General features: G+C 35.8%; 1 protein-coding gene across 2 annotated transcripts in view; it reads right to left on the bottom strand.

The window, feature by feature from the left end:
* The window catches only part of LOC127935162 (glypican-1), a 54449-nt gene that overhangs the window by 14199 nt on the left and 12274 nt on the right, over positions 1 to 27976 (bottom strand). For both annotated transcript variants that reach the window (XR_008147998.1, XM_052532797.1), the window contains exon 2: positions 8671 to 8829. Coding sequence is in view for 1 of the 2 variants with exons in the window: in XM_052532797.1 (XP_052388757.1) it covers positions 8671 to 8829 (159 nt within the window). In the remaining variant the exon portion in view is untranslated. The remainder of the gene's footprint in view (positions 1 to 8670; positions 8830 to 27976) is intronic.

Below are 27976 nucleotides of genomic sequence, written 5' to 3'. Positions count from 1 at the left end.
GTGACATCATGAGCTCCCAGTAACCCGGTCACACATCAATCAATCCCACATTACCCATGAGAGACTGTGCAGAAAGAAAGTGGATATAAGAGTGTATAAATTCAGCTATGGGTCTGTACATTCATAACACACACCAGAAGCACAACGAATCATAATGGTGAACCCAAACCAGGTCAGAATTAATCTTTCTAAAACCTACACCGCTTCTCCAAACCCAGAGACACTGCACCAATGGGATTATGTCTGTACTTATACATTCATGATGAAATACAGAGCAGTGTGCTGTAAATAAGACCTTTTTGTCCCCTACATCTGATTAAGTTCACATTAATCATGCTTTTGAAATGACCAAACAAATGATGCATAAAGCATAATGCACACAGACTTTATTAAGCACTGCAAAACATTTATATTAAACAGTTCACTGGCCACCGGGGTTTCCAGCAGGAATGTCTTTTTCTTTTGGGATGAAATGATTGTTACTGGACTCTTGTCTAAATCTCATCACATTCACATCCACACATCCATTTTATCTCTTCATGCTTCATTGAACTCTTTTTTCACATCTCATATTTTCATTTCAATAAAAGCTTTTCCAAAGTGTGATTCCACTGACCCAGATGAATCTCGCTTCACTCTGAATGCAAGTTTTTGGAGTTTGCAAACTCCTGATTCACAACATGATAGCCTGTAGGGCGCAAATCTTACAGGCCTTGAGTATCTTTTCTTTCTAGGGACATAACAATAGTTTTGATCTCAAACAATAATTATATATATATATATATATATATATATATATATATATATATATATATATATATATATATATATATATATATATATATATATATATATATATATATATATCCCATATATATATATTGGAGGTGGGCATAGATAATTTTTTTTAATCTAGATTAATCTCACTGTGATCTAGATTAAAATGGCTCATTTGAATTCTGCCAAAGGCATTCAGAATATGTGTTACCAAAAATAAAATTGACAAACAGTAAGTCTTTGAGAAGGGGTTTATCAAGCTAGGTGGTGCGTTAGAAAAGGGGCTCATCTCCTGTTTCCAAAATGCATCACAAAGTGCTTGAAAAAGCTGTAAACTAATTCCACGTTGCACAAGGTGCAAACAATCTTACGCCTGTTTCACAACCAATGTTTAAGTTTTTTTCAAGTTTGTAGGTGTCAAGGTACAGAAACCAAATAATTAAATGTAAAATAGCACTGGATAGTCTTCAATGTAAAAATGAAATATACAATCAAACCTACATTTATTCAGACACATTCAACATTTCTCACATTATTACAGTTTTGCTATATATATCAAAAATTATATCTGGTGTCTGAATAATTTTTGGTTTGACTGTTAAAACTACAAAGTAATTCAGTCAAGAGCAGTGAGTGATTTTCATTTTCATTTCCTTGGATTAACATTACAGCAGCCAGCAGCTAAATTAGGCGCGGTCACTTTAAGAGACGATGAACGCATCCAATATAATACACATCCCATTTTTTTCCTCAACTGTTTACTTTCACTTAAGAAATAACTGACAGTTTTTTCAAGCATAATTTCCAAGGTGGATATTTTTACATATTTTGTATGTATTTGAAAGCACAAGAGCAAAAATAAGATTCGATGTTCAAGTGTTTTGAGACGCCTTTCTCTGCGTGAGCCCTGAACACCAGAACACTGCGAGTACTTTTTGTTTGTTCAAACTGCGATGAGTATTTGTCTGTCAGGTGCAGGAGGGACTTCGAGGAGAACTTTGCAGAAGAGAGCTCGGTTCAGTGTCTCTGTCCGTGATATGCGGCTCTCTCTCTCTCTCTCTCTCTCCGCACCGAACACAGCGCGCGAGTAACTACTCTGTTCAGCTTTTCCGCGTCTAGTTTTTGGATGCTTTAATGTTTAAATCGCTAAGCGGTAAGGCTTAAAACATGTGAAAAAGATAAGCTTTCGTGACGATGCGCAGCAGTGGTCCGTCAACTGTCCTGAGCATCTTTTTAGGCTGGCCTCAGTGAGTCAGTTATATAAAATATCAAGGTGAAAGTCATCATAGCTTGCTTAGTATAGACCCAGCTCCCAACCCAACTTTGAGAATAGATTAACGGCGATATTTTTGTTATCGCCCGATAAGAGTAACGCAGCACATTAATGCCGATAACGGCCCACCACTAATATATATATATATATATATATATATATATATATATATATATATATATATATATATATATATATATATATATATATATATATATATATATATATAAATTCAATTTTAAACAACTAAAGTTCAATGTCTCATTGTTTCTTCCACATTAACACGTATTCAGTTGCTGTTCTTTTTAATTATATATTCATCAAAGAATCCTGAAAAAAGTCAAATGATTAATAAATATATATATATATATATTTTACACAAGATATTTTGAAGATTTTGATGGAATTTCCATTTTAGGGTGAATTATACCTTTAAGTGTCTGATTATATTTGGGGGACACTGTATGAGGTGAGGAAGCATCCAGATTTCGAAAAAAGAAAGGACATGAAAGTAGATACTCCATTCTTTATATTCCTGTCACACTCCTCTGACCCTCCACCCCCTCACTACACCTCTCTCATTCTCCCTCTCCTCCATCTATCTCTCTGACAGGCGAGCGGGCGTAATGATATCAGCAGCATCGTAACAGAACATGCCGGACTGTTAATTTGCGGCTGAGCACGTGATGGAAAGACAAGCAGCTGGGGACCACAGAGTGATGGAATGAGAGAGGGAGGGATTTGAAAGCGATTACATGTAATTGTATTTGTGCATTCTGACAAAGTGTTGAATGACTGAATTAAAGGATTGCCAGCCCTCCCTCATTTCAATCTATATTTGAAATGAATGCACGCACACACAGAACTTTCAAGCTGTATTAGTGAGGACCTTTCTATATTTTCCAAACAAAGATTACAATATTCTGCTAGCCGGCCAAGTTCACAACAGAAACAATAACTGTAACCATAACTATATTAGCTTCCAATGGACAATCACATTCTGTTGATTGTAAGAGGGAGCTGCAGTTTTTGGTCTGCCACATTAAATGCTCAAGCTGTTAAAAGTTGGGTGGGTTCTGTTTAGCTGTAAATGAGGCTATTGTTCAATATCTGGAAAAAAAAAAATGTTCTGAAAGTGATTCCAATGATATTGTTCCTCTCTGCTGTTATCGTTCTTGTTGTCCTTGGTGTGAATGAGCCTTAAAGGGACAGTTCACACAAAAATGAAAATTCTGTAAAGTTATTATTTACTCATCTTCATGTTGTACTAAACCTGTATGAGTTTCACACACACACACACACACACACACACACACACACACACACACACACACGCGCACACACACACACACACACACACACACACACACACACACACACTGGTATTCCAATCATTATGGGAATATTCCATAGACTTAATGGTTTTTATACTGTACAAACTGTATTTTCTATCCCCAAACTTTCTGCACTTTTAGATTTTCAAAAAACTTAATTCTGCATGATTTATAATCTTGTTTCCACATTGGGACCAAAAAATATCCTCAAAATGTACTAGAATTACAATGCTTGTGGGGACATTTGGTCCTCATAACAAAGGGAACCAGGACACATACACACACACACACAAAGATAAAGACATATGAATACAAAGAACAGTTTCAGATCCCATTGACTTCCACTGTATTGACAAAAATGCAGTGGACGTCAAAGGGAACCAGAACTGTTTGGTTTTGTCCCTTGTAGACATTACACCTATTCAGTTTAAAGCATTTGGCCAATTTATGTTGACCGTTTTATAAACTTTTTCAACAGAGAGCACCACTTCACACATTATTTTGAATTTGTGAAGACATTTTCATTTAATTTGAAGTATACCAATCCTGTACACATATTATTACTATTATTTGTCTTCATACAGACTTTTCATTTTGTTCTCTTATTTATTCCATGTTAATGATACTGTCGATCGATAACACCAAATTTAACTCTCACACAAACATTTTAGTTTATTAAAGGGTTAGTTCAACGAAAAATGAAAATGATGTCATTAATGACTCACCCTCATGTCGTTCCAAACCCAAAAGACCTCCGTTCATCTTCAGAACACAGTTTAAGAGCTTTATACAGTATAAATTCCATGGTTAGAAAGGTAATAAAAACATCATCAAAGTAGTCCAAGTGACATCAGAGGGTCAGTTAGAATTTGTTGAAGCATCGAAAATACATTTTGATCCAAAAATATAAAAACAAGTTTTGAACAGTTTGTGATATCCGGTTCGCGAACGAATCATTCGATGTCACCGGATCTTTTTGAACCAGTTCACCAAATCGAACTGAATCGTTTGAAATACTTCACGTCTCCAATAAGCATTAATCCACAAATGACTTAAGCTGTAAACTTTTTTAATGTGGCTGACACTCTCTCTGAGTTCAAACAAACCAATATCCCGGAGTAATTCATTTACTCAAACAGTACACTGACTGAACTGCTGTGAAGAGAGAACCGAAGATGAATTACATTACACTAATCTGAAACTCAAGGCTTTATATGCTTTTTTTTTTTTTTTTACTTATTTATTTATCAACAAATGTGGTTACTGTGGTATTAAAAATAATAATAAGTAAAATCACATATTATTTTATTAATATGGTTAAGAAGCCATACACACAGCATCTTGCCCACCACTTGCATCTCATTATAAATATTAGGCATTTGAATATGAAAACAAGGTTTAATCAAACCAAATTAATGTTAATTAATGGAGGAAATGTAAAAATCAAACTGACCTACAATGATGCAAAAAAAAAAAAAAAAAAAAAAAAAAAAAAAAACTTTTTCTGAAATTTGGCCCTGACACAACAACACAAACATGCATAAAAACACACTTTTTAGCACTTGAACTATGAAAGGCTGCAGGGGTCAGTCACCTAAGCTGAAGAGGTCTGTTAAGGGCTTGAACCCACGTGTGGTCAAGCAGAGATGCAGCCTCCACCTGCAGGTCTATCTACACCTAGCATTAGAGATCATGCATTTGAAAAGTACATGAGCTTTATGATCACAGAGGAGCTCATAAACTCTGCAGCTGTGTCTGAAGGCTCTTAAATCAGATAGTACACCAGCTGTGGCCTGTATCACCTCCTGATACCATGCATGTCCACTGCACGACTGTCACGGAGTCTCCACAGGTGTCTACACATATAAATTAACAATTTTATTCAGCAAGGACACATTAAATTCATTAAAGGTGACAATAAAGACTTAATTAAGAAAATAATTAATAAATTAAGAATATTTTTTTTTATTCAGTTTAAATTTAATTAAAATTATTATTATTTTAATTAATTATTATTATTATTATTATAATTATTATTATGAAATTAAGAAATGTAATTAAATTTCTCATTTAATTTTCTATATAAATTAAGAAGTAGAGGGTTAGTGTAATAAAAAAAAAAACTAAGTAAAAAAACACCCCCCCCCCAAAAAACAAAAACAAACATACACAGCACTCCAGAATGTGAAGGAGTAGAAACAAGAGAGAAAACAGAATCATGACATAAAAATGGCAGTCAGTTCCTTATAAAACTCTGCTAGTGTGTGAGGGAGAGAGATATAGAAAGAAATGTCTTTGGGATCATAGGTCTGTGTTACCATAGGTCTTCCTTAACGTGATTAGCGTGCCAACATGAAACAGCCTCTGAGGACACGCGACAGAGCAGCAATGATATCATCGGAGATGACCTCCAACAGGACATTTTTTCCTGGATGACTCTGTGTAATCGAAAATATTCTTTCAATATATCAGCTCTTGAACTGCTCAGCTGCTATTCAGACAAAGGCACTTGTGAACGTAATAAACTGAACAATATGATATGATTAAAGAGTTTCATTATATTCTATGCTGTGGTTTGATTCGATCTGATGCGTTCATCTTCTAGTCTGAAAAGTATTTTTCTACAAGTGCCGTTTAGCTTTATATCTACAGTAAATGTGGCCAGTGTTGGTTCAGAAATGATCCCCTACAGCAAAAAGCTGCTCTGAGAAATATCCTAAACCTTACAGAGAATCCAGTTCTCAACACACACACACAATGAAAACACATCAACTGCCTTACTTAACCTCCTAAAACAGACACATAACAGCTCATTATGCTCTAGTATGCTTTTAGCTGTGATTCTAGAAAGACAGAACAAACTTTCCTAGAGACAAACCTTAACAAATAGAACATAAATCCAAATTGAAGAGAAATCTGAGGACAGAACCAGTTACCCAGACTGTAAAAGAAGCTGCGTACAAGATTACATGACTTATCATAGGTGGATGACAGACAGAATGATAGAACGAACAGGATGCATGGATGGATGGATGGATGAATGGATGAATGGACGGACAGAAAACTCTCAGGAGATTATAAACTCTACACCACTGCCAATTTCCTCTTTTAAATTCATTTTTTATGAAGCTATTAAACTCAAACTAGAAAACTGTGAGAGAAAGAATGAAGGAGAACAGTGCAGAAATGACAACAGCCTGAGATTTATGTTTTCAGAGTCTTAACCCCCAATTTGCTGTAAATTTATCTCTTTTCCAGATAATAAAGGCCAGAACTGGAAACAAATGTCTGTGTCTCTGACAGCACACATGATTAAGAGAGGCTGTTTCATTATGCGTGTAAGAAATATTGTCATTTGGTCACTGTTAATGCCTTTAGTCTTTCAAATCATGCATAAATAGTTGCACACAAACACACACACACCAACACACACGTTTGGTTTATTATCCTTGTGGGGACTCTCCATAGGCGTAATAGGTTTTATACTTTACAGACTGTATATTCTATCACCATACACCTAAACCTATCCCTCACAGAAAACTACAGGCATGTTTACATTCTCAAAAAAACTCATTCTGCATGATTTATAAACTTGTTTCACCACGGGGAACTCAATTTAGGTCCCCAAGGTGACACGAGTCCCCATGAGTCAATGTGTATTTAGGTTAAAGTCTCCACCGGGATAGAAGAACATGTATGCACACACCCACACACACACACACACACACACACACACACCCTGGGTATAATCTGCCATAGCTGCTTACTGTTCCAAGCATAATTCATACTGGGAAACACACACTGACCAGATCTCCTCCCTGAGCCACAACACTTAGAAAATAATCACAGTTCAAGTCTTCTCACCACAAACACACCATATTATTTGTGTGTGAGTGTGTGTGCTTGTACACACACACACACACACACACAGGACTCCTGGAGGTGAGCTGGCACAGACATGTTTTAAATTTGCACTTATGAACTTCAGAACGACAGTGAAACTGACTTTTTCTAACTTGAAGTTGCAAAGCCACCATCTGCGCAAAATAGAGAGAAATTAAATTAGTTTGTAATCTTCAAATTCAACAATTATAGACTTCATAAAAGCTTTAAAAAGTGCTATATATTCTGCCTGTTCTCTAGGCTACGTTTCATAGGATTATGAAATGTTCTGCTTGTCCAACAGTAAAATTTATTCAACAGCTACATTTGTCCAAGCTCATGATTAGGATGCCAGGCCAAACCAAAGCCCCTTTTTGAAAGCAGGAATAATTAAATGCTATTTAATCTTTTTCCCATTTTATTTTGCACTACTTTTGTTTATAATAATAAAAAGAAAATAATCATAAATAGTACTGATGATGTTGGTATTGATGTTGGATTGCTATTTATATTACTAAATTAAAAAAAAAATATTATTATAATAAAGAATTAGCTTAAAAAATTTAGCAATTAAAAAAAAAAAAAATATATATATATATATATATATATATATATATATATATATATATATATATATATATATATATTATTTGAATGTATTATTTTATTGAAATGCCCATGTTTAGTAAGTATAATATACACCACGATGCCTTTGATTGTATTATCATTATTTTGTTGTTGTTGTTGTATTTTAAAGATTCACCCATCCAAAGCAGCAAAGCACACAGTTAATGCGTTTAATTTGTAAAGCATGATTTGATGTCATTGAGAAGTTGTTTGTTCCTAACAGGCAGAACTAATCAAAACAAATCACACCCACACACACACACACACACACACATACCATTCTACACAAAAAGCAAAAACACTGATTAAAAACGCCTACACTGAGTGAGAGAGAAAGATAAGTTTATGGAGCCAGTGAAAGATAGAGGGGAGAGAATTATCTACATACACACACACACAAACACACACACATATATACAGACATTATACACATTATTGTAAGACAAGTGTGATGCTGTCAAAACATTTGCTTGTATAGCCCGATCTCTGTTTCTCCAAACACAATCATTCAGGTGAACGATGTGAATAACATTCACACTCACAGGCTTGAGAAATCCACACTGGTAATACACACACACACACACACACATATATAGAGAGTACATCTGTCTAACGTCGTAATAAGTTTTTATCAGCGCTGCTCTGAGATATCAAACACAGTTCTGTACAGACAAACAAACCATCAGTTTCTCAACCGGCTTTAGTCCAGCAGACCGAATCTTTCTATATATCGAGAGCTTCATGTGCATCATGTGATGTTACTCAGGTGTAACTCACCGTCAAAGCTCTTTAACTGGACGTTGAGCGAGGCCTGTAAGGTGCGTCCAGACTCCTTCACATGAGTCTCAAACTCTCGTCGGCTCAGGTTCAGGAGGTTTTCCTCCATCCCAGACGTGCAGCAGGTGTAACCCTGTGAACAAACCCCCAGGTGCTCACCTGAGAGAGAGAGAGAGAGAGAGAGAGAGAGTTAACAAAGAGACAGTCAGTAGAAATGCATTTTGACCATCCATGATCTTCGCCCATCCATTTATTCATTCATTCATCTATATAACCCATAATATATTCAAACATTTGGGTTGGTATCTCCACCAACCAACCAACCATTCCTTTTTCCCATTCATCTATCCGCTACATCTCTTTTTGTTTTTGCTTGTTGCTCCAAAATTCTTGGTGAGAAAGAAATTAAAAAAGTGAGAGAGAGACTGAATAAGAAAGAAAGAAGCACAGAAGTGTATAATGGGCTTAGACTGGTTTAGGGATTTGATCTGTGGACTGTAATTACACATGGATCTCTGACCTGATCTGAGCGCAGACACATGCTGTCTGAAGTCTGCACACGCTCTTAGTAAATACTTTCAGTCTGCATATTACAAACAATGCATCTTATGATAATTAAATAATTAAAGTGTGTTTACAGATATAAAATATCCCCCCCCCCCCCCCAGTGTAGAAGCTATGAATGTGTCGTCTCTGTGAGTGTGTGACTGACAGCTGAACTTCACAGTTATATAAGAGAGTACAAACGATTTTTATGATGGGGGGGGCTAAATAGTAATTGAAAAATTCCACTCAATCGACTGCTGTTCTGCCCTGTGCTTGGTCAAATATTGTGCAGTAGAAGAGATGCCATGGTCAATCGATACGTCCATTCCAGCTCAGTAGCATACAAGGAAAATATAGTGCTAAATAAAAACTCTCCAATAATAATATTTATTGTATCAATATTAATAAAAAAAAATGTTGTTTAATCTTTTTCCAGTTTTATTTAAAAAAAAAAATGTTAAAAAAATTCACAAGCAATATTACTGATAGATTACTCATATTTTAGCCATAAACAATGATGTGAAGTAAAAAAAAAATGTCTTCTGAAGGATATATTTCTCACAAACATGCAGATATTCACTTCACAACTTCACAAGACATTAATTAATGAATTGGAGTCGTGTGGATTACTTGTGGATTATTGTGAGGTTTTCCTCATCTGTTTTGGACTCTCGTTCTGATGGCACCCATTCACTGCACAGGATCCATTGGTGAGCGAGTGACGCAATGCTACATTTTTTTTCCAATCTGTTCCAACAAAGAAGCAAACTCATCTACATCTCGGCTGGTCTGAGGGTTGGTTCATATTCAGGACATTTTCATTTTGGGGTGAACAGTTTCTTTTAGCTCTCACGGATCAGCCAAATGCTTGTGCCTGCAAATCTTTCATCAGTGTCCTGTTTCTTAAAAAAAAAAATTAGCAATTATCAAAGTATTTAATTCTTATATAATGGTATCTTTAGCCATAGAAATGTGTAATTACATGTTAGTGTGTGTATCTCGTGTGGTTTGTCAGGATGGTTGTCATTATCAAAAAAAGCGAGTGTCTACTTGTGACTTGTGTGTGTGTGTGTGTACATGTGTGTTTGCCAGCGGGTGAGAGTACACACTGTCAGAGACAGGATTCTTTTTCTAAAGAGCTGGGCTGTCAGCCATTTCTATCCTGAGCCTTTTCTCCCATCCAAGGACAGAGGAAGAGAGAAAGAAAGACTCCAACAGCACAGTTCATTTCCCACTATCACACATAAAAGCACACTGCAAACAGATGGAATTTAATGCAGCTCTTATCAGAGCTTAATGTTACTGCTCAAGAAGGTTTACAGACACTTGAACACCTGATGAAACCCACACATCCAATGTGTTTGGCCTGTAACATCCAGCACAACCCAATGAAAACAGAAACCAAGGAGCTGATAAAATGTGTTGCTGTGAACATGGATGACTGGGAAAAAACACAGAGATTAATATGGAAAGTATATGGCATTCATCATGATTTACTTTGTGAGACTGTGGACTGAACCACTCTAGGTTCGGCAGTTAGACAGAAGATTCAGAATCTTATTTATTTTACCCAATGGCAAAAAATAAATAAATAAATAAATAAATAAATAAATTTTAAATTTTAAATTTTAAATTTTAAATTTTAAATTTTAAATTTTAAATTTTAAAAGTAACATTTTTAATTTAATTAAATTTAAAAATTGTGTTCTGGCATTCATCTTATTAATTTCACACACACACACACACACACACACAAATTAAATAAAATAAAATTAGAAAAATTGGCATTCTGTCAAGAGAAAATGGTAGAAAATAATTAATTTTTCCCACTAAATTACTGATTAAGTTAATGTTTTTGCTTTATGAATTGACACATTGTTTATGCACTACAAACTCAAATTGAGATAATCATTATATATACATATATATACAGTATTGTTCAAAATAATAGCAGTACAATGTGACTAACCAGAATAATCAAGGTTTTTCGTATATTTTTTTATTGCTACGTGGCAAACAAGTTACCAGTAGGTTCAGTAGATTCTCAGAAAACAAATGAGACCCAGCATTCATGATATGCACGCTCTTAAGGCTGTGCAATTGGGCAATTAGTTGAATTAGTTGAAAGGGATGTGTTCAAAAAAATAGCAGTGTGGCATTCAATCACTGAGGTCATCAATTTTGTGAAGAAACAGGTGTGAATCAGGTGGCCCCTATTTAAGGATGAAGCCAACACTTGTTGAACATGCATTTGAAAGCTGAGGAAAATAGGTCGTTCAAGACATTGTTCAGAAGAACAGCGTACTTTGATTAAAAAGTTGATTAGAGAGGGGAAAACCTATAAAGAGGTGCAAAAAATGATAGGCTGTTCAGCTAAAATGATCTCCAATGCCTTAAAATGGAGAGCAAAACCAGAGAGACGTGGAAGAAAATGGAAGACAACCATCAAAATGGATAGAAGAATAACCAGAATGGCAAAGGCTCAGCCAATGATCACCTCCAGGATGATCAAAGACAGTCTGGAGTTACCTGTAAGTACTGTGACAGTTAGAAGATGTCTGTGTGAAGCTAATCTATTTTCAAGAATCCCCCGCAAAGTCCCTCTGTTAAAAAAAAAGGCATGTGCAGAAGAGGTTACAATTTGCCAAAGAACACATCAACTGGCCTAAAGAGAAATGGAGGACCATTTTGTGGACTGATGAGAGTAAAATTGTTCTTTTTGGGTCCAAGGGCCACAGGCAGTTTGTGAGACGACCCCCAAACTCTGAATTCAAGCCACAGTACACAGTGAAGACAGTGAAGCATGGAGGTGCAAGCATCATGATATGGGCATGTTTCTCCTACTATGGTGTTGGGCCTATTTATCGCATACCAGGGATCATGGATCAGTTTGCATATGTTAAAATACTTGAAGAGGTCATGTTGCCCTATGCTGAAGAGGACATGCCCTTGAAATGGTTGTTTCAACAAGACAATGACCCAAAACACACTAGTAAACGGGCAAAGTCTTGGTTCCAAACCAAGAAAATTAATGTTATGGAGTGGCCAGCCCAATCTCCAGACCTTAATCCAATTGAGAACTTGTGGGGTGATATCAAAAATGCTGTTTCTAAAGCAAAACCAAGAAATGTGAATGGATTGTGGAATGTTGTTAAAGAATCATGGAGTGGAATAACAGATGAGAGGTGCCACAAGTTGGTTGACTCCATGCCACACAGATGTCAAGCAGTTTTAAAAAACTGTGGTCATACAACTAAATATTAGTTTAGTGATTCACAGGATTGCTAAATCCCAGAAAAAAAAAAAGTTTGTACAAAATAGTTTTGAGTTTGTACAGTCAAAGGTAGACACTGCTATTTTTTTGAACACACCCCTTTCAACTAATTGCCCAATTGCACAGCCTTAAGAGCGTGCATATCATGAATGCTGGGTCTTGTTTGTTTTCTGACAATCTACTGAACCTACTGGTAACTTGTTTGCCACGTAGCAATAAAAAAAAATACACTAAAAACCTTGATTATTCTGGTTAGTCACATTGTACTGCTATTATTTTGAACAAGACTGTATATATATATATATATATATATATATATATATATATATATATATATATATATATATATATACTGTATACACACACACACACACACACAGGAAAATATACTGTTGCAGAGGTGGCAGACAATTTTCTGTGATCTTTTGGTGGCTACTATTCAGTGTTTTTGCCGCTGCAACCCCTGTTTGATTCAGACTCACGGTGTGCTTTCTACATTACCCCTCAGAGATCAATAAAGCAGAGCTGGGCTGGAGTTCTATTCCGCCTCAACAAATTACAGTTCATATAAAATAGATTACTCAGTACTTAAATCTAGAATCATATAAACATCTTGTAAACATCCTCGGGTTCCAGCCCTGTACGAACTAATGAAAGCATTTAAAACGGTGAATAAAGCCAGTGGTACTTTTCCCCTCTAAGGTCTCTCATGGCCCACACACTTATAGAGAGCTTGGAGATTGAAGAAAGACCAATTCACAGACCATTAACTTATCAGAGAACTCTAGGGAAGAAAACTCCTATTAGAATCCAATTACACCACAGAATGAGATCCCCAAAAACCCTCTAACTGTGTATGTGTAGTGTGTGAGAGAAAGAGATACTTAAAGAGATGAGTGAGTTAATTCTGACAGAGAGAAGGAGGAAATGTTCACTTTAACTGTTCGCCTCAAAAGCTGTTATACAGATACAACACCAGAAATTACACACACAGCCTGCAGACTGTATCAGTAGCAGTAACTATATAGCATCACCACATTCAAGAGCAAGTGATTATGGATATCAGTCTTGAAGAAAACCTTTGGAGGAGGACATTTATGAACATTAGTTTCCCAGAATGCATTTCCTCCCTACCTACCTCCCTATCTTTCAAAAGTTCTCAGGTTTTAAGATTTCTAAAGGTTTTTGAAGTCTCTTATGCTCTTCAAGGCTAATTTACTAAAAAAAAAAAAAAAAAACTGTAATGTGGTGAAATATTATTACAATTTAAAATAGTTTTAAATATATTAATATATTTTAAAATCTTGTTTGTTCCTGTGCAGAGCATGATCCTTCAGAAATCATTCTAACATGCTGATTTTTATTATTATTATTATTTTATTTTTTTGCTAAAGTAAATTTTTTTTTTTTATTTCAAGATTCAGTGATGAATATAAAGTTAAAAAGAACAACATTTATTCGAAACAGAATAATTTTGTAAAATTAGAGATGTCTTTACTGTCACTCTTCAATGACAATTTTATTGCATCCTTGAATGAATGTATTAATTTATTTCAAACACACACACACACACACACACAAGTGAGACATCTGGGCTAATTTGGGCATCTCTCCTATATTCAGCATGGTTGCTACACTGTTGGCTAAATCTTTAGCTAACCACTAAGCACATGACTTCCTGTGTTCCTCTAATCCTTTTCACCTCAACCAGCCATCCAAACATTTTACAGTAAACAGTTATTACCTTTCATTTCCCAACCATTTCCTTCACGGTGTTGCTAAGTGTGCCTCATAACCATCTACACAGTTAGTCCAGCAGTTAGCCTATTGACATATCCTGAAGAAGGTGCTTCACTTCCAAACAGAGAAACCTAGATACGTTAGCAATTATTTTAATTTCAGCACATTATTTAGCTGAGATTGCAGGAGCAGCACGATTAATGCTCAGGTCAATGCCTGCTAGTGAAAAATATGTGTGAAGTAGAAGACATTCAGTAGCATGACCCAGTTTGAAAATGTCTCACATTTAGTAAACACAGTCTGAGTTAGTGAGTGAGTGATTTGATATGAAACATTTAGCATGCTAGCTCTTCACCACCCAATCAATACAACACAAGAGCTCTCATACCAAAACACAATCGCTGTTCAGAGGTTTCTGATAAATGAGTTTGCCAGTGGCATGCATTTCTCCTAATGATCCACCACAAACAGCTGCGAAGGTGGAGCTGCGTGTCTTGCATTAACAGGGGAATTTGAAGTCTCTTATGCTCACAAATAAACAAAATTATTATAATACAGGATATTTTAAAATGGCATCAACTCCTGTGATGACAAAGCTGAATTATCAGCATCATTCCTCCAGTCTTCAGTGTCACACGATCCCTCAGAAATCATTCCGCTATGCTGAGTTGCTGCTCAAGAGAGATCTGTTATTATTATCAATGTTGAAAAGAGTTGTGTTGCTTAATATAGCTTAATAAAATATGTGGAAAAGGGGGTTGTTGGAATATGACAACCACACCAGTTCTCAAATCAGCTGACCTCAGAATTAAATAGGTATTTCAGATCTAATGAATTCATGTCAGAGCTCAATAATATATGCACATCGGAGTATTTTTGACTTGCTTGCATCGGTTGAGAAGAAGTTGAGATATCATTCGACTGGAAGTTGAAAGATGTGACCCATTCTAGCGAGACGCACCGTTAAAGAAAACCCAGACAGAAATCCCACCCACACACTGTTCCTGTCACACACACGCAGAAAGAGAGAAAGAAAGAGAGAGTTATCAGGAACATGATGGATTACAGCACGTTTTAGAAGTGAAGCATGAACAGACACACACACACACACACACACTGGAATTCAGTATGAGTGAGCTGTATAACATTGTGTGCTGAGACAGGACAGATGATGTGTAAAACCAAACACAGGATTATCACTGTAATATTTTCCTGTCTGCAACTGGATCGCAGCGTTTATCTCTCTGTGAATATTTCCCTCCAATTCAACTACCACACTTATGGGGTTTCTGAATGAATTTGTTTTTGCACACGCCTGCATTTTTGAAGATGTGAATTCACAAAATATAGCATGCAAATAATGTACAGTATGAAGATATAAATAAATAAATAAAATACTGCTTGACCATGCATGGTTATGTCATTTGGGCATTATTTAGTAATTTACCACTGTTATAATCAGAAGAAAATGTACACGAACATCCGAAGTGCAAGCTCTCTTAAGACCAAAATGCCACAAAATGGATATATTCTACAATGGGCCTCATTTTTAAAAAGAAGAAGGGGTGTTTACATCCGTATTACAAGTAACAGGAGTTGCGTAATCAGATTACTTTTTTCAAGTAACTAGTAAACTAACGCATTACTTTTTCACTTACACGAAAATATCTGAGTGTCTTTTTCAAATAAATAACACCAGTTTTCATATTTATTGATTGATGGCTGTTTGAGATGCAAACTGTTCATGTGAATTTACATTTCCTTCAGCCAGAGGCATATTCATATCAAATTTGGTATGAAAGGGCTTTTAAATTTGCCAAAATAGAATATATATATATATTTTTTTTAATCAAAAGCAAACAAGCAAGCCTTGCTCTTACGAGAAAAAATGAATGCAAAATTAACATAACAATTTCCTTGGCAGTACATTTTTGGGGGAGTAACGCATTTTTAAAATGCATTATTTTTAAATGTAACTTGCCTCAACACTGGTTTACACAGAAATTAATCACAAAGACTTAATTTAAATGAATAAATAAATTTGTTTTTTAAGTGAAACTACAATCCATACAACAAAATGTGATTAACTGTCATTATTCTCCGCCAATCATTGTGTCCGTGATGGATATGAAACATGAGTGATCCATAATATTTCATGTCACTGAAATCCAACCTGCGAGAGCCATTCAATCGAGAGTTATGGAGGATTGGAATATTTCCCGTTTAGTGTCAGAAAACCTCTTTCCCTACACTTTTTGCTGTTTCAGCTCAGTACAAAACAGCACCACACGCCACTAACAGCAGCAGGCCTTGTTAAACAGACAGGTAATGCTGAGATGACATTTAAATCATCAAGTTTTAATGAGAGGATTCTGGATTTCTGATCCACCCGTCTGCATTTGTCTCAGCCGTTGAGAATCACAAGCAAAAATCACTTTAGCAGAGTTGACTGGACAGTGTTTTCACACGCAGCCCCATCAGCAGGCATTAATCAGCGTAAGTGAGGGATCTGAGAAATGAACCGAACAAAAAAATATGATAAGTTGAGACGCTGTCAGATGTTGCATAATTCACTGAATGTTTATACGAGAGTCATTCGTTTATTAATTTTCCTAGAGAATTTTTTTTTTAGGGATTTTCTAAAAAACAAATCACTTTGCAGTTGCTTGGAAATATGAAATATCTACAGTGTCTGGTACTATGGCTTCATTACTCAGCATGAGTAAATGAATGACAGTAAACCTGGCTTGCAGTTAGTCATTCAGGATCAGCTTTAAAAAAATGTAACTGATGTTTTATTTATTCATTTTAGAACATCAATATATAACCTAAATGTTCAGCATTTCTCCTTGCACAGTCAACCGAAATGTAATTTTTTATTTAAATTAAAATCATGAGGACTTGCCAAGAAAGTGAAACCACCCAACAAAAATAGCTAAATTAAAAAATATGTATATTTATATTATTCATTATAATATTTATCTATATACATTTTTTTATGTTTTATATATATATAGGCAAAAAAAATTATATTTGTTCTTTATTTTATTTTAAAGGTTTCTGGCAAAGCTAGATGATTTCACTAACACATTTTGGCCTTTCCTTATATCATAGAGTCCTCTCTGATATTTAGCCTACTATTTTCTTGACCAGTGAGACGAAGATGAATTCACCTGTTTTTTAAACATAAAGCACTGTAAATGTACATCTTAAATGTTATGAGATGCCATTTTGTTTTACACCATGGTACTGAATGTTGAATTGACTACATCAAGGTGTTTTAGAGAATAAAATGATTTTCTTTATAGCAAATGGAGTCCTGAATGCTAACTACAAGCTATGTTTACAGTGGTAGGACATTATTGGGGGAAGTGAGTGAGAGGCGGCTGGACTCTTCAGGGACACTGACATGGATCTAAATCAGAGTCTAATGCACAGCTGTCAGGCCGACTGCCACCACACAGGTGCGCCCCAGCACCCTACATCTGCACACTAACCTGCTTTTGAGTGTGAATGTTGATACACTCCTCTGACCTGTTGTCCCACTTTCTGAATGAAGCACTGAGCCATAAACACGTTGGATGAATTGCAATGCAACTGGTGTGTCTGAGACGACCTAAACCTTTTTGTTATAGTTGCATGAAACATAATTTTCAGAATTTTCAGCTCTCTTGGTGATCTATTGAATTAAACATGCAGTTTTCTACTGTACCTTTAAGACTTTTACTTGTAAAGTGTTTTACTTGTAAAGCGGTAAAGAATTAAACACTGAATAGACATTAGGCAGCACAGTGCCATATTTAATTTTGAACACGAGTGAAAATTTAGACTTTGAGGGTCCCTTTTGAGGGATTTTACTGCTGTTTAACATACTGATTGTTCAGCTGTTGAAACATATTTCAGAAAGTAACTTTCAGTAGAGAAAAACCATGTGAGAAAAAAATGTGACCATGATCTATGACCTTTATACAGTGTGTGCCATTGTAATGACTGTATGTATGTCCCATACAGCGTCCTACATGATTAATGACTATAGGCATTTATATGTAAATAACATGTAATGTATATGTAAATTATATGCAAATGAGAACTATCATATGTAACAGTACACATGATATGAATAAAATCGTGCTAATTTCAGCTTCTTCTTTTTTCTTTTTTTGCATAATTTACATTTCGTAACATTTCAAAAAGTAAAAATTCTCAGTGGACTAAAAAATGTCTACAAAGTAAACTGAACTCTCTTACACCCACTGAGGAAGAAAACGTTTGTTTACAGGACAAAGAGGTGAAAGGGTCATTTAGCGGCTGAGAAAAATGAACACGAGAAGACAGTCTTTGACCTGATCTACAGATGGGCTCGGGGTAATCCATTTCCTTCTGTTTTTGTTTTAACATTCATTATGGACACCGACTACTGGATAAGTCAATCCCCTCTGTGTCTTTGTGTGTTTTGACAGCATGAAATATTTTGGACTTTATTTAGGACTTGGTGTGTGCGTTGTGTGTGTGCGTGCGTGTGTGTGTGTGTGTCTGTGAGAGTCAGAACAGTCTGCTGTTTAGTGAGCCTTGTTGCTGAGCCTGAAGGAAGTATTCATCAAGAATGAATGTGAAGCAGGTAATGGCACAAACAGACCCACAAAATTACTGCTTATCTCAATTTGCATGCTGCCCAGCCAACCCAATTAAGTACTTTGGGGCTGAAGAGTATCCAGCGGACCAGCACAACCATCGGGCAAACTTTTTGGGATTATGGACAATGTGAAAGCAAATAATGCAGCTTAATAATTTAGAAAATTCTATATAATTAATACATTTTTGATCAACTGAACAAATAAATGTATGGATATATATAGATGAGGAGAGAGAGAGAAAGAGATAGTTTTGAAAATTGGGATAAACTTTTAATTGAATGAACGCAATTGGAATTTGCAAAAAAAATAAAATAATAAAATATATATATATATATATATATATATATATATATATATATATATATATATATATATATATATATATATATATATATATATATATATATATATATATATATAGTATTTTACATACACTTAAAATGCTTTGGCAAAACTATAATACAAATGTCATGCCAATAAAGCAAGTTCAACTTGAACTTGAGAGAGAGAGGGAGACACACACACACACACACACACACACACACACACACACAAACTATCTGGTATGCAATCAATGGAGAATAAAATGCTGTATGAAAATTATAGTAAATTATACTTAATTTATAAATAATATAAAAAATATATAGATACATGTGTATTCCAATAATTATACATCAATTATGTAATTTATCAATTATATAAAACAAAACAAAAATAATAAACTGTTAATACAAATAGTAGTAATAATAATAATAACAACAACAACATTATCTGGATACAATAATTGCAATGCTGTCAATGGAGAATAAAATTATTAATTTGAAATGGCTATCTAAGGGGAAATATGCTTTTATAGATGGTGTAAATACAAAATGGGCCAGCAGGGGCTAACTGGGCCATGCCAACCAGCCCAACATTTAGTGCAATTCATGTTAATGTTTCTAAATCTGGAATATTCTACAAACCTCATTTGCTTAGAATGTGTGTTAATGACAGTCAATGTCTGACTGCTTGAAATCTAGTTGTATAGTATAGCACATTCAGCCAATGGAGAAGTTCGATTGGAGGTTGTACACAGCTCTTGTCAAGAAACTTTCTGCACACTCTGCAAGGCCTAGAGCAGCTGTCCATGAATCAGCAGACACTGTGGTCTCATCATTCAGTAAGGGCACAGAAAACACAAGTCTTTCTTTCATCCGTTCTGTTCTTCACTCTTTCAACACGACACCCACATCAGTCACCAGCGACTGATGAATCCCACACATGCACACATTCGTGTTTGTCTGGAATATCTCAGCACCTCAGGCTGGATCAGAACAAGTGCAAACCTCTTCTTGTTTAATGCCATTATTTTATGCATCAGCCTGCCTGTCTGTTTCCTGCACTTGTTTGCTCTCTTTCTCTCGCCGCTGTTGCTGAAATCTGTCAGCTCTTTCTCAAGAGAACAGAATCACAGTCGCCCCAAACGCCGCCAGCTTACTTGACTATACCTGTGTTTGAACTAGGAAATAGACTGAGTTTTAGTGAAAGAAATGCAATGAACAAAGGGTCGAATGAGTCAAATCTGACACTCACATAGAGAAAAAAATAACACAAAAGGAAAATCAAATGAAGAATGATTTGCATAAATGAGAATAGTTTTAGTGAGAATATATCTCATTTAATTCTCTTAAACAGCAAAGAGAACGAACTGACTCATTTAATTTATTTAATGTGAAGTGAAATATTATTATAATTCAAAAGATGTTTATTTGATTATTATTATCATTATTATTTATTTATTTATTTTTTACAATGTGACTTTATTGTGAATATAAATTGTATGTATATCTTTCATAATATTACTGGTTATGACTATATTTTTGATCAAATAAATGCAACATAAAAAACATCAAAATCAAGAATCACATTTTAAAAACTGAACATAAAAGGCACAACAAAATGTAACAACATAAACTGTTCTAATATGAAAGTTCCTGCACTTTATTTTTTATTGCATTAATTTATTTATTTGAAGTCTTCTGAGTTTGGGAAGAGCAACCTCTGAGCAATAAAATCTACCTCCGGCCAGCTGTCAGACTATTCTCAAAAGCGCAGATGCAGTCGCCCCCAACTAACCAGAAGTAGACTCAACTTTAGAGGAAGAGGTGCTGTGCACTGAGCACGGGTCAAATGAGGCAATCCTGACCTCCACAGAGAAACAACATCTCAAAATACCCATATGTATTATCTCTCACACACACATATTCCTTTGTGCCCATGTGGGTGGGATACACTCGCTATCTCACTGGTAGCCTAAGGTGGGGTACTGTTAAATGTGTGTTTGTGTGTGAGAGAATAACAACAGCAATCTCTGTGTCCTGAGGGTTACATGTCTGTTCATATGCAGAAGGTTCAAGTAACATTGACTAGCCTTTGTTTCCCCCTATACAGAAACAACTCCATTCTAACATTTAACACCCAGCAGGCAAGAATCATGTTCATCCAGGCAGACTTAAATACTCTCTGGAAAACTGAAATATGCATCATGTCACCTCAGGAGATAAGAATGAGAGGTGAAGGCAAATATAATTTAGCTGTCAGGACGGAGCTGTGGTGGGGTTCTGCCAGTTTGCAGAGGAATTACTATGGTGTCTAACAGCGCAGGAGCGCTAACTGGACAGGCTAAAGCCTTAACACATCATAACACAAACCGTTAAGAGCTTTTCTTTCAACTACAACAGCATCTAAAACGTATTAGTGTGGGTGGTTGTGAGGCCATTGCTAAGGTGTTCTGGGTGGTTTTTAAAAGATTGTTTTTGTCAGCTGTACACCTATAGAGTTTAACATTAGCATGTTGCTACGCTTCAGTCTGTCAGACACAAAACAGGACAGCTTTCCTGGAACCAAAGCAACATACACAAATACTGGGTAAAATTGTATAATTATATCATGTATCATGACCCACTGGTATTAAATGTAATATAAGTACACTACACTTCAAAAGGGTTCTGTAAGATTTTCTCTTATGCTCCTGAGGCTACATTAATTTGATCAAAAACGCTGTTTATATATACATATAAAGTACAGACCAAAAGTTTGGACACACCTTCACATTCAAAGAGTTTTCTTTATTTTCATGACTATGAAAATTGTAGAGTCACACTGAAGGCATCAAGGGCTATTTGACCAAGAAGGAGAGTGATGGGGTGCTGCGCCAGATGACCTGGCCTCCACAGTCACCGGACCTGAACCCAATCGAGATGGTTTAGGGGTGAGCTGGACCACAGACAGAAGGCAAAATGGCCAACAAGTGCTAAGCATCTCTCGGGGAACTCCTTCAAGACTGTTGGAAGACCATTTCAGGTGACTACCTCTTGAAGCTCATCAAGAGAACGCCAAGAGTGTGCAAAGCAGTAATCAAAGCAAAAGATGGCTACTTTGAAGAACCCAGAATATGACATATTTTCAGTTGTTTCACACTTTTTTTGTTATGTACATATGTAATTCCATATATAATTCCACATGTGTTAATTCATAGTTGTGATGCCTTCAGTCTGAATCTAAAATTTTCATAGTCATGAAAATAAAGAAAACTCTTTGAATGAGAAGGTGTGTCCAAACTTTTGGTCTGTACTGTATATATATAAAATAGATCCCATGTCAAATGATCCTTCAGAAATCATTGTAATATGCTGATTTGGTGCTCAAGAAACACTTATTATTATCATTGTTGAAAACAGTGGGTTGCTTAATATTTTTTGCGAAAACCATAATCTTTTTGTCAGGACTCTTTAAAGAAAGTAAATTTAAAAAAAATGGCATAAATGTACATCGGTGCTCTTTATAGCAAGACCCAAAATTACACCAAGTGCATCACTGCAGTTTCCAAAATAGATGAACACTAGAGGCAGTAAAACTCTGACGCCTTTTATTCCTCACACAAATGTACAACGTGTTGATTAATAAAACATAATTTTCGCACAATTACTTGAAGAAAATCATGTTATGACTTCAAAACAATATTAATATCCTGGGAGATTTCAAAACCTGTGCTTTTGAACATTAGCTTCGCACATATCCAGCTTCATATCTATTTTCATAGCTATTCGGTTTGTTCGGTGGCTCACAGAGTGTGGAGATGTACTTGAGAAGCGAAGAGCTACAGTCCAAATTCTGTGTAACCACTTTTGTCCACAAGGGTTTTGTGTTTATTTTTTTATTAAAGTTTTAACTGTTCGCCGGTTCCTCCTGTCTCCTTCTTCCCGTACTACGAACGTTGTTACAACGGTGTTGCACAAAAAGTGCAGAGAGGTACGTATTTTTTTGAGACCATTTATTTGAAACAGAAATCTTTTGTAACATAATAAATGTCTTTACTGTCACGGATCAAATTCATTCTTGCATCCTTACTGAATAAGAGTATTAATTTAATTCAAATTTTTTTACTAATGTCACCTGTTACAACATCATCCAAAAACATGCACAATTTTTATGCAAAAGTCCTTTCCTGTTAAAATCCAAATAAAAATTACAGTCTGTCTACCTGGATGATATCTAATGGAATGGGGGGGGGGGGGGGTTTATTTAAGCATAAACAGCTGTTTTTAATACATTCAGAACACTTAAACTGTCATACCAAATGGACATGATGACACACTCCTTATCTTTCCCAAGGTCTTCCATTGTAGCCAATGGCCACATTGACCCATAACAGTGTGTGTCTCACCATCAGATGGGCATCTGACACAAAGAAGCCTAGGACACAGTCATAGGACCCATTCTGTTGACTCATGTGAGGCCATAATGTGATATTTCACACAATGTGCATCTTTGAGTGATATTGAACAAGCACTGGCATGAACGCTGGCACAAAGCAATCAGAAACCATGAGGGTTAGCTCAAGAAATCTGACGCACTCCTGCCAGAATCATTCGGAATCATTCAGAATCATGAATTCCATTCGCCTGATGTGATTTGCAAGCAACAAATATCAATTAAATTGCATTTTAGTCAATAAACAACAGCATCTTTTACACAGTGAGAAATCGAGTCTAATATTTTGATTGATTAGTCAACTGACATAACATCACAAATTAAGATGTGAATGAGAGCAGAAGTCAAGTGGGAAGCTGGGCCGCATGCAGCCTGAAACGCTTCTCAACCGGGCATCATGCCAGCCAGTCCTATCAGGCCGACACATGCAACAACACACACACACACACAGTAAGCACGGGTCCACAAAAGTTCATCTGTCCCCGGCTCTGCCTGAGTACAATCCAATTTAAAGTTTTCAAATTTCAAACACACATCATTCACCTCTCAAGTGGCACCACAGAGACAAAAGCACAGAGAAATAGTAACAGAAGGCAAAGGAATGGCTACATGTTCAGTATCAGCTTTCTTAATATTTTTACATACGCAGAAACAGCAGTGAGAGACGGAGAATGAATTAAGGCATTTTGACGGATGAATGGAATCGGCGTTTAGAGGAATGCACTGTTCTTTCTCACCATCCCCTTCTCCCTAATCCCTCTTTCACAGTCGCACTGAAAGGAAGCTTTTCATCAACAGAAGTTTGAAAGGCATGAATGGCCATCTCTCTAACCATCTCTCCCTGTGTATCTCTTTTTATCCCACTTTCGTTTTAAAAACCACATTCCTGCTCCAGTGTTCAGGTACTGATCTTTTGTTCCAATGCCCATTTTTCTCTTTCCATCTCTCTCTCCCCCTATGGCCACACATTTTTGACAGATAGCGTCTTACACTTGTTGGAAACCAAAATTCCAGTTCTTAACAAATCCCAGCCACATTTCTGAATGGACTCCACTTTAAGTTCACCACGGTAAAATATCCGCAAGTCTTCCTGGAAAGGAATTTTCAGCATTAAAAAAAGAGATTGGCAGTAAATTAGCTCTTTCTACTGGGTCAGCAGGAAAAGAAAGATACAAAAGTGTCAGATCGCATCTAAGTTCCCTTCACTAAATAGATGCACCACTATAACACATAGAATTTCTGTGTAAAACCATATTTAATATGACATACACGCAATAAGTGAATGTGTGCCGAGTGCAATAGCCAAAACGGCAATACATTATCTGACAGCTTTTATATTTTATTAGCAAATATAATCTTTTCATTTCATACTATAAAAGCTGATCTACTACTCAGCTAGGTGGAAAAGCCACAGATTTCTTTCCAAAATGGGCTGGTCAGGCCTGTCAATCAAACCAACAACAGCTCAACCTTAAAGCTTGTTCTCCTGTTGTGTAAATAAGACCAGAACTTGACATCCAGACCATCCACATCAACATGAATAGACTTCAAGTTCCAGAATCACATGCTGTTTTCTGATTGGCTGAAGACTGAAAAACTGTGACTTGTTGAATTTTTCAGTCTGGGTAAGACATTCAAATATAAGCTTGTGTTTGTATAAAGGTTGCTGGTTGGAATATTTCAGAGGTGACCACACTTCCATCATTTTACCCTTTACCCTCCACCACAGAGGCGTACAAAGCACATATTATCCCTTCCTTTTTCTCTCATTATAAAGAGCTGGCTGAGTGAATGGATGAAAGGACAGACAATCTGACAGTCTGCTACGTGTTGTGCCAAAAACACAAAGATCATGTGCCACAGGATCATTGAGAAGATCTCTTCCTCCTCTTTTCCATATATAATATTTCCAAAGCAGCCAATCGATACAGGAACAGTATTGGATGGAAAACCCAACAGAGCTCACAGGCATTGGCGATCATCATGAGCAACGGAAGAGTTTGCCGAGTTTATGCCTATTACTAAATTACACAAAACATACACAAAAAGGATGATGCAAATAGACATTAAAGTGTAGGTGTTCATTAGCAAGAGCTGATGGGATGGTTGAGATTTCCTCATTGTTCCAATGATACATTTTGCAGCAATTTGGAAAGTTTCACAGATAGTCTGCGGTTGCCAGTTCACCTTCTGTTTAATTTTCAATGATTAGCACAAACTAAAGTCCCCCACCACTGAATATTGATCCATGTGATTACAGAACCGCCCAAAACATAAGCTAAAGGTTAGAGTATGCTTTCAAATCAGACACGCCAATACTCTAACCTCTTTCCAGAAACCAAACAGCTCATTAAAACCGGATGACCTCACATGTGAGTCAGACTCCTTAAGTCATCTGTCAGAGGGAAGGCAAAGGTTGCATAAAGAACACGTCCTGGAGGGGCAACTATTCAAACTGAGCTGAGATTTTCTGGAGGGCCCTTAAACAGCAAAGGCAATCACTCAAAATAAGATTGAATAAGCAGTACTTAAAACATACTTTAAAGCAACAACTCGATTTTTCCATTTACTGGCAATGCAAGTGGTGCTTGATTGTGCTGTTGCTAAGGAGTTCTGTAAGGTTTTTAGCATGTTCCTGTGCATTTGCTAAGTGGTTTCAAGGGTGGTTCCTTGCTGGCCCAAGTCAAAAGAGCTCACTCAAAGCCTTTATTATATTACACCATCTTAAAAATAATGTCTCTTTATTGGGATCTGATTCCATGAAGAACCTTTAACAACCATAGAATCTTTTCTATGCACAAAAGCTTCTTTAAATTGGAAAAAGGTTCTTTTAGAAGCTTTAGAATGTTCTTTACACCAAGAAAAAAATGGTTCTTCTCTGAGAAAACACGAAATGGTTCTTCTATGGCATCACTACAAAAACCCAGTTTTGGAACCTTTATTTTTAAGAGTATGTAGTGTTAGTGTTGTGTTCATTCTAAAATTCAGTGACATTTTGGTGAAAAAAAAGAAAAAAAAAGTTAGGATAAAATCTTTTTCACACTAAGAAAAAAAAAAAAAAAAAAAAAAAAAAAAAAAAAATATATATATATATATATATATATATATATATATATATATATATCTATATATATATATATATATATAGAGATATATATAGATATATATAGATATATATATAGATATATATAGATATATATATATATTTTTTTTTTTTTCTGTAGGGTGAAATCTTGAAATTAAAATTCCCAATTGCATGGATTCCTATTTTAATTACTGGATTTGGCCCATGAAAATTCACAGAACAACAGTAAATGTGACCCCACCTTAATTGTGAGCAATAACCTGAACCTCAGCAAGTACCGCTTGTTCATATTTCAGAACAATGTCCACGCACATGCACGTGCCTGTCTGGACAAACTCAGTCCAAAATTACAGGTTGTCATGGACCTGATATTCACTGAATGTGCATGACACACAAACACACTTTACCGCTGGCCTCCCTGACTAAATCTGCTCTTGCTAAATGACAAGGTATTTTGTGTCTGTTTCTGGGTGTGGGTCTGGGTTTGTCTACTTTGTATGCATAAATAAATGAAAATAGAATTCTGTTGTACTTTTGTATGAACAAGCACCCTCACATTTTCTTCGGAAAATATAAATTCAGTTTAGTTTGTATTATCAGTTGCCTGCCCTGCTTTTTCTTGGGCAATACATCATTGGGCAAATTCCAGTTAAACACAATTTTCAGTGCACTGAGCGAGAGAGATAAAGAGAAAGAAATGTGGGAATGAGGGATTGCATAGCAACAGACACACACACACACACACACACTAAAACACATCATCCTCAGTTTCTGTTTGTCCTCCAGTTGAGTGTGTAGGACAGATCACTTGTGCCCTCAGAGGGGGCGTAGGATCCCAAAGACCACGATTAGCGGATGTTTGACAAACACGTCATGAATTCTGTCCTTGCTTTAATTGCAGGACTTAAAAAAAAATAAAAATACCAATACAAGCATATCAGCTCAGCTTTTTTTTTTTTTTTTTACACACACATTTTAAGCTGCTAAATGAGATGTGAGCAAGAAGTGCAACTTCTACACAGAAAACCATCAACGCAGAAACCATGACAACTAAATATTGGTAGGAACTAGAACAAAGGAAAAAGGAAACTGACCAAAAAAAACTAAAAGTCCATGACAATGAATTTAAATGAAACATGTCTAATAATTTGTTACAGGGATGACGAGAGAGAGACAGAATTAATCTTGTTCTATTTACTATAGTAATTTAACGTTTTGGTAAATTTGTTGATTATTTCTTGGTTTAATATTTACTTATTCTATATTGCATTT

Source organism: Carassius gibelio, chromosome A2 (genome assembly GCF_023724105.1).
Source record: "Carassius gibelio isolate Cgi1373 ecotype wild population from Czech Republic chromosome A2, carGib1.2-hapl.c, whole genome shotgun sequence".
NCBI classification, from domain to species: domain Eukaryota; kingdom Metazoa; phylum Chordata; class Actinopteri; order Cypriniformes; family Cyprinidae; genus Carassius; species Carassius gibelio.
This window is presented reverse-complemented; position numbering and strand designations above follow the sequence as displayed.